Source organism: Pleurodeles waltl, chromosome 6 (genome assembly GCF_031143425.1).
Source record: "Pleurodeles waltl isolate 20211129_DDA chromosome 6, aPleWal1.hap1.20221129, whole genome shotgun sequence".
In the NCBI taxonomy this organism is placed as follows: domain Eukaryota; kingdom Metazoa; phylum Chordata; class Amphibia; order Caudata; family Salamandridae; genus Pleurodeles; species Pleurodeles waltl.
This window is the reverse complement of record NC_090445.1, coordinates 1,445,553,246-1,445,568,603: the sequence shown is the minus strand read 5'-3', so window position 1 is coordinate 1,445,568,603 and position 15,358 is coordinate 1,445,553,246. Positions and strand designations below refer to the sequence as shown.

The following is a 15,358-nucleotide window of genomic DNA, read 5'->3' as shown; positions in this document are numbered from 1 at the left end:
TACTTAGGGTGCCGAATTAGCCACTTAAGCTGCCACTAATAAGTGATAACAATAATCCACGGCTTCTGTCACAAGCATCCTGGGAAATACGGGAGCAATGGCCAGATGATACGAAATGTTTTGCATGGCGCAAACTGCGAAATTCGCAGTTTGCGCCATGCAAAACACCCATCGTGATCCACATCCCCATTTTGCGAGTCGGTAACGTGGTTACTGACTCTCAAAATGGGAATGCGACTCGCAAATAGGAAGGGGTGTTCCCCTTCCTATTTGCGATTCGCATCGCGATGCAGAATTGTTTTGTGACCGCGGTCGCAAAGCAATTCGCAGTTAGCACCCATGTGAAGTGGGTGCTAACCCATTCGCAAAAGGGAAGGGGTACCCATGGGACCCCTCCCCCTTTGTGAATGGCCCCCCAAATTTTTTTTCAGAGAAGGACCACTTCCTACTCTGAAAAATTAAACCAAATGGTTTCATTTTCTCGAGTGTATTGCAACTCGTTTTCCTTTAAGAAAAACGGGCTGCAATACCAAAATAAAAACAAAGCAGTCACAGACATCGTGGTCTGCTGTCTCCAGCAGGCCACCATCCCTGTGAGTGCAGGGATTCGCAAGGGGGTCGCAAATTGCGACCCACCTCATTAATATTAATGACGTGGGTCTTTGCGACACCCATGCGATTTGCAGATGGTGTCAGGGACACCATCCTGCATATGGGATTGCGACTCGCAAATTGCGAGTCACAATCCCAATTCTTCCTACATCTGGCCCCAAATATGGTAGCAGTAATATCATTCCATCACCACTCTACTGTAGAGGCAAATATCAGGCTGTAAAATTGTTACCACAATCCCAGAACTCAGGGTGAACTCTCACTAATAAATAAACGCAGTAGTACAGGCGAGTCCTCATTAATGAGTGGTGGCAATACTGCATGTGAGGGTCAGAGTGGCCTGTGGAGTGGGGGGAGGTCTCGCTGCCTTCCTGCTTCTGTTGTTACACCTGACAATGCAGTCCATCCCTATTTACCTCCTCAACCTTACTGCAACGTTTACATAATATTACATCAATTTCTCACAGGAATATGATCTTAAGTTTTCAGTGGTACAGTTTGACTTTGATACATGCTTTTGAACACACACAGCTGTGCCCACAGTGCTCCACACAGATCTGTAATAGGATCAAGCCAGCTGCTACCCATCGTACTCCATCACTACACGCAAGCAAGTCCAATGTCAGTAGACCACTTTTTTTTCCGATCAGTGAGCACCCCAGAATCTCAAAAGGCACCCAGATTCCAACTGCGGTACAGAACTATGTAATTAGTAGCAAAGTGCTGCACAAATGGATGTAACACATGGAGTAGTGTGAAGCATTCAACGGCACTAAAAACAAATATTATCCTCTCCTATATCTCTTCTCCTTCTAGAAGCTTCACTGCAGTGCCAGGAATGCTGCAAAAAACTGGGAGAAGGTCAAAGAACAACTACTGTCTGAAAGAGGCCTTTGGGGCGCTCCAGATGCCCAGACCACCAGACGTATAGAACTGAGCCTTCATGAAGGCCCAGCCCAGATGAGGAAGAGGATGAAACTGCATCATTTCCAGGCAAGCAGCTCTCCTACGAAGACACAGGTATTTATTGCCGTGAACCTCATCTTTTAAACTATCTAGACCCTGAATGTTGAAATGGGCAAGAAGACTTCAGGTTCTGATGTAGAGTACATTTAAGTTAAAATGTATTGTCTAGAATATGGCTACAGAAAACAATTAAGGATCAGACATGTACTTTCAAAATGGAGCCAGTATTGTCAAAGTTTCTACAATACTATCCAGAATTTATGAAAGGATCATATTTATTGTTACTCAATGTTTATTCACTTGTTTGCAACAAATGCAACCCTTCGCTCTCCCTGTATAAATACCTACGTTTCACAAAGTGAGTATTCACAGCAAGCAAGCTAATCCACCTCTAGAGGTTGTTACATAAGGCGATTACCTCTCCAAGACATGTTTGTAAATACGGGACAATGTGATGCATTTTACAACACATGCTACCAATAGATTGGCCATCAAGACATTCACTTTAGAGCCAGTTTAGAGACTCACAAAATAATACAATATACTTTAAGGTATTCCTAAATACACAAGATCATGTATCTGCAGGAGTAGATGTATTATTACTTCATTGCACCATTCTGTGTTTGTTGAAACATTGGATGCACAGTGGACAATTATTTGTTTAGAAAAATCAGTATCATGTGTGGGCGGGCATATTCATCATCAATCTGCCAGTATGAATAAACACTGATTTGTAATATGTGACAAGATGTGTAGTATCTAGCAGTGCTCATGTGCCTGTCAGTGATCCTTTAGACTGTCCAAGTCTGATGAAAATACCACTAAAGTTATGCTCCCGCCCACTTTTTTCTGATTGGCTCCTTGTTGAGTTATGGGGCTGAAGAGGTCTGAGATGCACCTGCGCCCTGTGGGGTGGTACAGAAACTTTACTAGGCTGTGAGCAGCTTTGTCACCACCCCCAGATTTAAGCTATCACACTACTGAAAAAGGACGAATATTCTGAAACGCGTCTAGAGATTGACAGCACTGGCAGTGTCAACAATGGTGACTTCTAAAGACTTTCAGGTACAGTGAGGTATTATTTACCACAGTGCCTCTGGATGAATCGTGTGCTGGTATGCCAGGAGGTGTATTCCCTTTTTTAATCTTTACCTCAGAGTTGTGACCATCTTATGGTAGAGTGCTGTTATCATAGGCTTGAATTTGGCCTCTAGAAATGTTGTTAGTATTATCCAGGTGATGTTCACTTTTGCATGGTGACTGGTAGGTACCAGGAGAATGCTCTCCCTTTTCTTGCCTCTTCTGTGTGCTCACGATTAGGAGCCATTGACATGGCTTGGGGCATATGTACTTGACAAAGGTATGAATTGTCTTGTAGACAACAACCTGGGCTTTTTAAGAGTTAGCTTCCACTGTCTTGGAGACTGTAGGCTTCTTGGGCTGTCCATCAGCTTTTGGCCCCGCACTCAGTAGCCATCCTTCTTGGAGGACACATGTTATCTGACCTATTAATATTTGAACTGGAGAGCTGGTGCATCGGTTTAGATTTACGTGAGGAAGGTTACGAACCAGGAAATTATAGCCCGACCACAGTGGATCTCTCGTGGCTAGCATGGAAATAATCCTTTCTCAGTCAAAAGTCTGGCATTTCTGTAACACGAGCAGTGGTTTAACCAGTATCCTCTCTCGCCACTTCCGTAGTGTCCAGTTAGTTCTATAAAATCACCTGTATGTTTACTTAACTGAGAAAATTTTCTTTGTCTCTACATATAAAATATTGGTGTGAACGCTTCGTATAGAGGTGTAGTGTACTGTAAATTCATACCATATATGTTGTTACAGGTGCGGCAGCTGAATGGAAAGGGTGTGCTTTCAGAATGTACGGGGCAGCAAGGTAAGGCTTGATTGATGTCTCAAATATGGTGACTGGGAGAAGGTGACACGTGCACCGAGGGGTGTATACAGATGCAGTACCGCCCCCAAACATATGTCCGGAAATGACGCTTTAAAACCGCGACCTCAACTTTCGTTATAGCAGCCATTACGAAGAGTAGTGGCATGCCCAGTGCTTAATTTGTGCTTGTTGTTTCCGGTGCTGAGCACCGGCACTTATTTTTTAGGGCCTGGGCTTATTCTTCTGCATCAAGCATTTGCTGGGAGTAAAAGGCACATATGGGAAAGACGGAGGAAGGGAAAAAACGAAAAAGCGTCACAAAGGAAGAAAGCAGAAAGCTGCAAGGGAGCTGAAGGGACAGCGAGTAGCTTTAAATGGATTGAGGAGGCCCGAGATGGCTTCAGGATTACGCTGCCTCAGTATTCCGTGTTCGCACATTTAATTGCAGCAGCCGCGTGTTTAAGAGGAGGGCTTTGGGCACCGACACCTTTTCATTCACAAATTAAGCACTGGGCATGCCAAGGAATTATAATTGTTGGCATGCCAGACAGTTAACTGGAGAAATTATATATGAAACTCAACTCGCCTTTGGGCATTGTCCAAAGTTTATTGAGCTTGCAGACACTCCGCAAAATGCATGTATACCATGTTGAATTTAAGTGTCAGGATTTCATGTGGCTGGAAATAATTTTTCCGGTCAGTGTCCCTCACCTAAATCTGGCGAGACCGAGTAATTCTGCTCAGACTGGGAAGAACGTATGGGCCTGTTTTTATCAGAGTAAGAAAATCAGACCTCCTGGAAAACCTGGATGTTGGAAAATGGGGCCAGCTGTGATCACACAGAGCAGTGTATTCAACCAAAGATACTACTCAGTCTGACTCAAAATCGGAGCTGAAATGATTATTATACTTGTATCCTTGTCAACAGGTCTATTAAATGCTCATTTATTTATAATTTTTTACAGTATCGGCTCACGGTGCGGTAAAGGAGCGGGGCGGTGTGGCCCGTGGCGGTGGGGGGATGGGACAAAACAAAGGAAAACATTACATTAAACAAAACAAAAAAAACGTACCTGGCTCCCTGCCGCTGCGCCGCTCTTCTGGCTCCACTTGCAGGCACAGGCTCCCAGCCTGCCCTGCGGCCAGTCCTAATGCTGCTCTCATGCTGCTGGCAGAATGAAAGCAGCGTTAGGATTGGCCGGAGCACCCTGGCTTTGCACTCCTAGGCAGACTGGGAGCCTGGGCCTGTTGTGTCCAACCTGGCAACACAGTGCCGGTTGTGGAGAGCTCAGTGCGCATGTGTGTTTGGCCGGACCGAGACAGCCGGCCAAACCCACATGCACACTGAATGGAGTGCACAGCACTTCCCCTCCATCCCCCTTATCCCCCATGGCCCCGCCCCTTTAAAAATAAAACGATAATATTATCGTTTTATTTTCAAATGTTTGTTGCAGCTGGTGGCAGGGCGGTCACGCTCCTCCATCATAGCGGAGGAGCAGCTGCTGATTTTGTATTGTACAATATTAACAATTTATTAAAGAATGTATGCCTGACAAAACATCCTGCAACAACATTTAAAGGCTCTCCTCTGTGGAGAATGAGAATGCCTGTGATGCAGCCTGGGGCCCTATGTTTTCATCTTGGGTCCGATAAATCTTCTCTTCTCTGTTCCGAGGGTTGAAGAGATAATTTATCAAATCATTCTAATCGACTTCTTTCCCAGACACTGTCTTACATTTGGAGTCAGTAGTCACACATTTAACCTCAGAGTCCAAATTAAAGTTTGAAAGGGCTTTATTACACACTCAAAGCCAAAGTTACATAGGTGAGTCTCAGAACCATAATGTAGAGATACAACATCACCAATGGACATGTAAGGCATTAGACAATATTAATTTGAAGCAACCTATAAAAGAATGAAACTTCAATAGCAACAATGCAGAAAATCAGGAAAAGTGCTTGATGTCTGGATTCTAAAATTAAGTCCTCTTGCCTAACCATTGAATCTAGCTCCTAAACTATTCTAAACAGAACTTCAGTAGAAGATTCTGTATAAGGGAGGTTTGGTATCATAAAGCCACATAGAAAGTGTGAGATCTGTACCTCAAACAGGTCTGCTCTGAGCGGGGGGGCAGAAAAATTCTGAATCCCTCGCCAGCTAAACTACTCTTAAATCTTGTTTTTTTCTAGGTGTGATGACATCATGACAAAACTCTCATTTGAAAAACAAAACTCTAAGGCAGTTATAATTAACAATTCAATCTTCCGAAGCCTTCGACTGCAAACCTTGATACACCCTTGCATTCAGGAATCTCAAAAACTATAGCTACTAATGCCAGGATACTCCTTATGTCCAATAGCATTGCCTCAGACCTTCTTACCTCTTGTGCACAACAAGCTCCTTGTTGACTTCAACACCAGCAGCTTTGGAAAACAAGCTTTCACGTTGGAGATTAGAACATACAAATAGAATATGGCCTTCACTCCTACCAACTAAAATGAACATGAACATACTTTTAGTTCAAATATATTTTAATGTCTAGCTCGTTAAATATATAAAATGATTATAAAGAATAACATTTCTAAAATGCTACAACATTCACATTTTTGATAGCGAGTATTAGGATGGCCTGCATAAATTTTAATTTTCATTGTGCACTTATACTAATATATTTCAGTGCACCACGGTTAACAATTCATTTTACAACTTACAAAAAGAAAATAGCCACGCCTTCTTCTTCAGGTTTTAGGTAGCATAATGGCACAGCCAGGTTATTCCCCTTCGCCTGCGGACCTTGTAGTATCTCTTAGAGTCCACCACAGGATCCACTAGACAAAGCCCACCCGCTCCCTAAAATTGAATTCACCAGGCTCCTTTTATATGCAGTCTCTGAGATCCTTCTCGCGATTAGGTATTCACACCAAAGGATGCACATAATCCATCTTGTAGTATTCCTTTGCAGTGCAGGCAAACAAATGACTAACAGAGTCATACCTGTTCTAGCACACATGTTAGATGGTTATGTTGTACTTCAGTATTGTCCATCACCAGAAAATGTTCTGGTGTTTTTTCTGTAGGGTCACTAGACATAGTTTGTATAATTTGGGATTTCTGGACACTTTGCTGAGCCTGATGTGGTCTTATGGATGACTAATCCGTCCATGTACGAAGAGTACTCAAATCTCTCCATGCCTCAAGATCATCAGTGGTTTTAGTCCATCCCTGTCCCAAGCTTTCAGAAGGGTCGTCATTCTATTTCATGTCTTATTGGGAACTGGACTGAGGACAGCCATTGTTTGTGTCCTTGTTGCCTTGCTCAAAGAATTGAGAATAAATCAAACCTCTGCAAACATCCACTTCCACAGTGCATTATTAGGAATTTGCTCCTTTTCCATGGTAAAAACATAGCTACCAAAAGACAGTCATATTAAGTCCTAAGAACATGCTTGTGCAGAAAACACCAATGCTAAATAAAAGGCAACTCAAACACACATAGATTATAGATTGAAAAAATTGTGTAAGGGCCTGATTTAGAGTTTGGCGGAGGGTATTACTCTGTCACACTTGTGATGGATACGCTGTTCACTGTATTACGATCCCATTATAGCCTATGGAGATCATAAAATGGCAGACAGGATATCTGTTATGTTTGTAACGGAGTAACAAGTCAGCCAAACTTTAAATCAGGCCCTAAATATCCTCAAGACACTTAGTAGGCTAGCTTGGTCTAGTGGAAACATGTGAAAATATGAGGCTGGCTCTCGTACTCTACAGAAACAATAATATAGGGCCTAATTTGAAGTTAGAAGTACAGGGTACTCAGTCTCAAACGTTCCAGAGACCACTGTCCTCCTGCTAAGTTATGAGTCATGCAGAGCCTCAGTTTTCTGATTGCAGTACCTCCCTGGTTCTGATGTTGGAAAATTTACTTTGGCAGCCAGACAGTGTAGGTGCCATTGGAGTAAGGGCATCAGACCGCCCGCCCTATATAGATCAATGGTTCCTGTGTCCTGCTTCTGTTGACTGCCAGGTCAAATCTGGCAGTTATAAACCACTTCCCCCCATTTGTGCCTTCACAGAATTCACTATCATGGTGGCTCCTTTGAGACCATGTGGTCACCTCTAGACATGGTGGGCGGGAGTATGGCCATAGTAATGGAGTTAATGACCTCCCTCTCCCTGGCGAACAGCAGTCCGCTCACCATACCTTAAAACAAGCCCAAAGTCTTTAATATATTTTTACTTAAGGTAATCTAGAGCCAACGCATAGTGAAACCTTACGAATTTCCACGACACATAGTGAAGTATCATGTTAGCGTATGTGTGTATGAAACTGACCTCATACTTATTAAACCCATTCCCAGCTCATATCATAAAAAGTCATTCTTAGATTTTAAAAATACAATTCATGAAATTTTGAATGCAACATATAACAAATATATTATTCTGGTCAATGTTGCTGTGATTGCATCTGTAGTTAGAATTAAACTTCACAGAAAAAGCACTTAATACACATCACATCAACTGTTATATTAGCTTTGTGGTATGTCTGTACAAAAAAACAATGGCAGATCCAGATCCATTTGAGTAAGTCAATTATAGTAGTATTACAAACATGCTATTTGTGACTTTTATCTTGTCATTTTGTATGTGAATTTCTGTGTGTCTGTCTAATAGTTGTCTGTTCTGGTTTATTAATATGTAAAGCTGGTATTGCATCTGGTTGGTTTTAGAATTGTAGCACTTTAAGATATTGCATTGGTTGGTTAAGATCCTGTGATGTTGCCTGCAATGCTGCCTGTTGCATTTGGCTCGCTGCTGTCCCATGGTGTCATGTGATGCAGTGTCTGGTTGGTGGCTGTACTGCTGTCCTGAGTTATGTATATCTGATTATGTCTTATCCAGCACCATTACATGGTCCACATTGATGAGTGAAGTCGGGTAAGCTGTCATATTCACTTGATTGAAGTTGTATGGTGCTGAATCTCATGTCCCATGTTTGTGTGTGAGGTTGTATATAGTTATCTGTACAACAGTGCCTGGCTTGTTGATGTGCTGTATTGTATGACACTGTGGTGGTTTGATGCCTAGCAGTCCTGTATGATGTCATATCTGGTTTCTTGATGTCATGTATGGCTGAATTAATTTGTATGTGGTTGGCTCATGTTGTTAAATCTGCATGATATTTGATCAAGATACTAAATAACCTACTGACCTGTATCCATTAATAAGCAGTTGCTTATTGCCTTGTTGGGCTGTTTGAAATTATCTGGGTTTGTTGTCCTTTGTTTTTGTATGACGTTATAAATCTTTTGGTGATGTTCTGTTGATCTGGCTGATGTTGTATCTGAGGACAATATGTCTCATAATGCAATATTATGTTGCATTTGCTTCTTTCTTCTTTAATATATTGTACATGATTGTATGCTGCCCAGTGTTCTTTTATGATGTTTTTCTGAGTGCCTGGTTCTTGTGTGGGGGTGGGTGAAGTTTAAGACTGGACTACACGTTGCCAAATTGAGTGGTGCTCCAGAATGCTCCATGAAGTTGCATCTGACTGGATGTGTGGTGCTACATAATAAAATGTATGATTAGCTGATGACCACCTATGAAGCTATGTGATGATGTATCTGGATAGCTATTCCCCTTTGTGTTGTGTGATGTCAGTTATGATTGACTGTTCTGAATAAATTATGTCACATTTGGATGTTCAAAGTCCTGAGTTGTTGTATAATGCAGTTTCTGGTTTCCTTTTGTTATGGAGAATTGTATAGCACACTAATCACCCTATAGGGTATCCAGGCGCTTCAGCAGATAAGTAGGTTTGTGGTCCCTAAGGTGTTTTGGGCTGGGGATGACTGAGCATAAGAGATAACTGATTTCTGCTTCGTCATGAACTCTTTTGTGTGCACAAAATAGGTCATCAAACCCAACCACCCAATGCAAGGTTCATAGTCTTAACCACCTCTGTCATAACAAGGATCTAAAGATAATGATCCTCTTAATCAAGTAGCTCCCAATGTCATATTTTAGCAATCTGCTCATTCTCTTCATCTTTTTGATGTATTTGTCAGTACAACCTTTTTCTGCTCTCTAAAACATCTCAGTATTAATACCCCTTAAAATAGCCACTGATTCATGGCCCAGGCATTCTCCACCATTACCTTGCACAATGTTAAGGTATCAAGACACATTTTGTCCCCACTAGGTACAGGGGTAACACAAACTCTCGAAACGTTGCCCTCACAAATCCAGATCAAACAAAAATTAGCTAAATTTGAATCTATTCTGTTTTATTTCAATAGTGTACAATCAAGAAAAGACATGGAAAGGTGTATAACTGTACTGATTCATCATCATCATCAAAAAAACGTTATTCAATTGTTTTTTCAATCATAAAAGTCATTATACATAAAAGAAGAAAAAAAAAAGCAGTTTTCAGACAAAAAAGGAGAAAAATACAGAGAATAAAATACGCATAAATATGAATATAAATGCAACAGGCAAAAGATTAAGAAAGTGATAAAGGTTAATAAATAATTTGATTAAAACAGATAAGATAATCTCAAATGTAATGCTTAGAAGTCTCACCCATTTGCCTCAAGGCATTGTCTGGCCTTAATCACTGAGCACAGGAACAAGGCTAATCCATTGCAAACCATAATGGAGGGAAGGGATAAAAGATACAAAAAAGCTGGACGGCATTGTTTAAAATGCATTAATTTTCCTAGAAGTTAAATAAAATGTACAAAAAAAAGTGTGTGCAATGTATTTTGATCAGAGACATTATCGCATGGGCATTTTTGGAGTTGTAGAGACCAGTCATTAATCAGGGGAAAACTAACGACGCGATGGAAAGACTCTAGTCTCAAGCGCGTAAGGACAAACCGATGTCTTGGGTTCGTGACTTTACTTAAGTATGGTTCCAAGCCATTCGTTTGCTGTATCATGTGGTTTCTCCTGACACTATGGCGGTCATTCTGACCCTGGCGGTCAAAGACCGCCAGGGCGGAGGACCGCGGGAGCACCGCCGACAGGCCGGCGGTGCTCCAATGGGGATTCCGACCGCGGCGGTAAAGCCGCGGTCGGACCGGCAACACTGGCGGGCTCCCGCCAGTGTACCGCCGCCCCATTGAATCCTCCAAGGCGGCGCAGCTTGCTGCGCCGCCGAGGGGATTCCGACCCCCCCTACCGCCATCCAGATCCCGGCGGTCCGACCGCTGGGATCCGGATGGCGGTAGGGGGGGTCGCGGGCCCCTGGGGGTCCCTGCAGTGCCCATGCCACTGGCATGGGCATTGCAGGGGCCCCCGTAAGAGGGCCCCTAAATGTATTTCACTGTCTGCTGCGCAGACAGTGAAATACGCGACGGGTGCAACTGCACCCGTCGCACAGCTTCCACTCCGCCGGCTCGATTCCGAGCCGGCTTCATCGTGGAAGCCTCTTTGCCGCTGGGCTGGCGGGCGGCCTGAAGGCGACCGCCCGCCAGCCCAGCGGGAAAGTCAGAATTACCGCCGCAGTCTTTCGACCGCGGAACGGTAACCTGACGGCGGGACTTTGGCGGGCGGCCTCCGCCGCCCGCCAAGGTCAGAATGAGGGCCTATGTTTCTTTGCCTCCGCATCCCATCTCAATTTGGCCAGGTGGGTGAGGCAAATGTTTTTCAGGTCTTTCCTGGAAATTGTTTTCAATTCATCTGGAATAAAAAACAGCTCGGGTGGCCTAGTTTAATAAGAAAGTGCTTTATGTAATTTAGCCATGGGATTTTGAACGAGTAGGTAAGTGCTAGCGCATCTGCTATAATAGCCCTGTTCAGCCTCGCAGGATCCGAGGTCCATACCTTATGCCAGAGTAGAATTGGTTGGAAACGAATGAGATCTGTGAGGTATATTACTCCCATTTCTGAATGGCATACTACTGTTGACGTTGATTGCGGGACACTTAGGACTGTTTTCAGGAGAGCGTTTTCAGTCAGCTGTAGGGTAGTGCAGTCTCGGTATCCCCAGAGTCCAGCCCCATACAGTGCTACTGAAACACATTTCGCGTTGTAAAGAGTCATCATATCTTTAGCAGTTGCTCTCCCCACCCTTTTAGAATTTTTTTTTATTACCATAACGGTTTTCGTGAATAACAATTTCCTCGCTTTTATGGCTTGCACCCATCTGCCTCTGTCATCAAACACAATGCCTAAATACGAAAATATACCTGTGTCGACTAGCTTCACGCCTTTTAAGTCTATGTGGCAGTTCTTTGTGCGGCATCTGGAATATGTCATAGAGAAGGTTGTAGTGTGATTAATTTTAAGGCCCAAGACGTCCATGCAGTTATCAAAAGTTGTTACTAGTCTTTGTAAAGCAACTGGGGTGCGGGCCATCAGAACGGCGTCATCCGCATACAAGAGGGCCGGGATCTTCCGAGAGCCTACTTGTGGAAGATCACCACAGGCATTGGAAAGAGTCCCCTCTAGACTATTGATATACAAGGCGAACAATAGGGGAGCTACCACACAACCTTGACGCACCCCTCGTTCAATGGGAAAAGATGAGGTGCATTCACCCTGACGCCCATAGCGAACATTGGCGTTTGCACCAGCGTACAAATCCCTGATAAAGTGGACTATGGTAGTATCGACCCTCATGCCCAACAGAATGGGCCACAATTTTGAATGCTCCACACAATCGAATGCAGAGGTTAAATCGACGAATGCAAGGTATAGTGCTCCGGGCTTCGCCCTTGTATATTTGCCAAGTATGATCTCTAGGTTAAGGGCCTGTTCCGTTGTCCCTATACCGGCCCTAAACCCATATTGTATCTCGGAGAGGATGTGATTTTCATCTATCCAATCTTGTAATCTGTTTAAAATAATATGCCCGCAATCTTTGCAAGTGTGTCGAGCAATGAGATAGGACGATAACAAGCGGGATTATGGCGATCTCCCTTTTTATAGATTGGAATAATTATGGACTCAGTCCAGGTCGGGATGAAAGTAGTTGAGCAGCAGGCGCGTAGCACCTGCGTCAATAGTGGCCCCCAAAGAGGGACATTAGATTTATAGATGTCAACTGGAACTCCATCTGGACCTGGGGCTTTTCCGCTTTTACTTGCATTAATAGCGTCAGTGACTTCGTTTAGAGTAAATGGTGAGATGGGGTCATGAGAGTCTAATTTAGGGAGATTTATTTCCAGTGCCAAATTTTCTGAGGAGTATATGGCAGAAAAGAAGGCAACCCACTCGTCTTCAGTGATGGCAATTTCAATTATTGGTATTTCTTCATCACATAGAAGCGGGGAGTTCACAATTTTCAAGAATTTTACATTATCGTTCCGGAGACTTGCATCGAGGAGGGATTGCCATGCCTCATTTTTTAAGTTCTGTTTTCTTTTCTTTATGGCATTTTTATACTCCTTCCTCTTTAGACTTAATTGGGGTTTATCCGGATTTTGTAAGTGTAAGTAGCATTTTAGGTTCTTACGGGCTTGTGTGCATTCAGCATTGAACCAACCTTTAATTTTCGGTTTCGATTTGCTAGAACTTGCCTTGAGAAACTGTTTTACACCAGCCGTAATTACCATAAAGGCCTCGATACAATCTTGTGGGCTCGTGTTATCTGCAAGGCAGATATTAAATTCATTAGCATAGTTTGTCACTAGTTGTTTCATAAACCCTGTAGGTTCAATGTCTGACCATCGGATGGTATAGCCATTTCTTGCTCCCAGTTCAATATTTTCTATCTCCTCTATTTCCCTGTGTATAAGAAGGTGTTGGGGAAATGGAAGGCCTATGATTTGAGGGTTATGGTCGCTGAATATGGTATCTTGAATGTCATAATCAAGTGCATAAGGGAGGAGGTTATTGGAGAGTAATATAAAATCAATTGTCGTATTAGCTTGCCTACCGTTAAAAGTGGGTTTCAATTGTGGTTTGCCCTGGGTCAGACAGTTGCACAGGATGAGGTCAAGACTAGATAGAGCTTCATTCAACGTGTTGCCTGAGTTGTTATGTATGAAATGTAGTGAATTATCATCACCATCAGGGGCATAAGGGCAGTAGCCCTTAGTTGAACTAGGACACAAGTATATGTTAAAATCACCTCCCCACACAATACAAGACTGTTTATCTGAAGAGTCACATGCTCGGTCTATATCATCCTGGAGGAGATCTTGAAAAGGTACATTGTTATAAAAATTAATGACCACCAGTTGTGCAATATTTTTTAGATAACAAGTAATCACTTGATAAAACGTATTAGATATTAGAGCAATATCCTTGATTATATCGCACTTGTTGGATATAAAGGTACACAAACCGCCCTTAGCCCTGCCCCGTGCAGAAGGAACGGCAGGAGTATGTAGTGTCCTATATCCATTTATGTGAATCGGATTCACAGACCAGGTCTCTTGGAGGCACACCCAGGGAGAACGCTGGATGTATTCTAGCCAGTCCTCATTCTCCATCTTAGATCGGAGGCCAGCCATATTCCAAAATAAAAATAAGAGATTGTCTTTACGCATTGTTTTTGCCTGACCCACAGAGGATTTATCAGTTATCTGAGTTTTGCCTGGGATAATATTGCTTTCTGTGCATACAAGAGAGGTCGGGGCACAGGTGGAGGTTTTTATTGGCAGGGCTCTTGGAAACAGTTCATCATTGAGAGGTTGTCTAAAGGAGGGTTCCATGTCCAATCGTTCTTCTCCAATAGCTCCTGCAGAATTGACTGTAGTAGTACAAAGACTTTATTCGACTTTCAGCAAGTCATAAAAGTAACAATATTTTACATTTTAATATACAATAAATACAATAAATAGGCTAAAATCTTAATGATTTACAATAATAAAAGATCTAAAATAGTTCAAGTTATGTTGCTACCCCCATGCGCTTTCTTGTGGTTAATACGGAGCATAAAAAATTGGCCAAGATTCCGCACATCTCAATGGATGATAGTACCTGGAGGCTGGCGTACGCAGTACGACACTGAGGGAGATTGATTAGCCTTAGACCTTTAGCCTTAAGAGAGGGACTACTAGGCGCTTTCTTTGCTTGACGTACAGTTTGCAAAATAAAACCACATGGATTGTGGTTTGTAGTGCCTTTGCGTCACATGGGCAGGCCTTCAAGGTGGTGCTCCAATCATTCATGGTTGGGAAGGTCACTAAACGGTGGAATGTATCCAGCCTCAGTCTGGTGAGCACAAAACGATGGCGGGGATTTATCACGTTCATCAGGTAAGGCTGGATAGCCTCCGTTGACAGGATTATTTGATTGTGAATGACGGTGGGCTTTTTTGATTCAACCTCCCATCGTAAGTCTTCTAAATATTTTAATGCCAGAGCACTCAGGTCCTTCCTATAGATTGGTTTCCAGGAGAGCTGGATTTGTGTAATAAGCTTTATTGCCCATGTTTGAAAAAAAGGTCATAATGTATTTTAGCCAAGGCACCCGTGTTGCGTATATAGACTCCATGCAGTCGGTCAAAATGGCCTTATTTAGTTCAGTATGTTCCGAGGTCCAGATTTTGTGCCATAGCAGTAAGGGTTGAATCTTTATCAAGTCGGTAATAAAGGGGGATCCCAGTTCTGAATGAATTATGTATGATGATGTACCTTTTCGTACCATCAATAAATATCTTAAAAAGTCATTTTCAACCGTCTGTACCAGATTACAATCGGTGTATCCCCAGATACCGGACCCATACGTGGCTGCTGGGATGCACTTAGCTTTGTAAATTTTTATCATATTTGGCGGGGTAATCCCCCCTATTCTTTTAGAAAAAAACCTTAAAGCCATTGTTGTTTTTATAAGCTGGGCTTTTTTTGTCTTCCTACAATTAGCCCAAGAGCCCTGATTGTCAAACATTATGCCCAGATAGGAAAAGGTGCGCGCGGTTTCTA

The 15,358-nt window shown here is 42.8% G+C and overlaps 1 protein-coding gene across 2 annotated transcripts in view; it reads left to right on the top strand.

Annotated features, from left to right (window-relative positions):
* Nucleotides 1-15,358, top strand: part of WDFY4 (WDFY family member 4) — a 778,336-nt gene that overhangs the window by 525,124 nt on the left and 237,854 nt on the right. For both annotated transcript variants that reach the window (XM_069240880.1, XM_069240879.1), the window contains exons 42-43: nt 1,429-1,632; nt 3,421-3,472. In XM_069240880.1, coding sequence (XP_069096981.1) covers nt 1,429-1,632; nt 3,421-3,472 — 256 coding nt within the window. The remainder of the gene's footprint in view (nt 1-1,428; nt 1,633-3,420; nt 3,473-15,358) is intronic.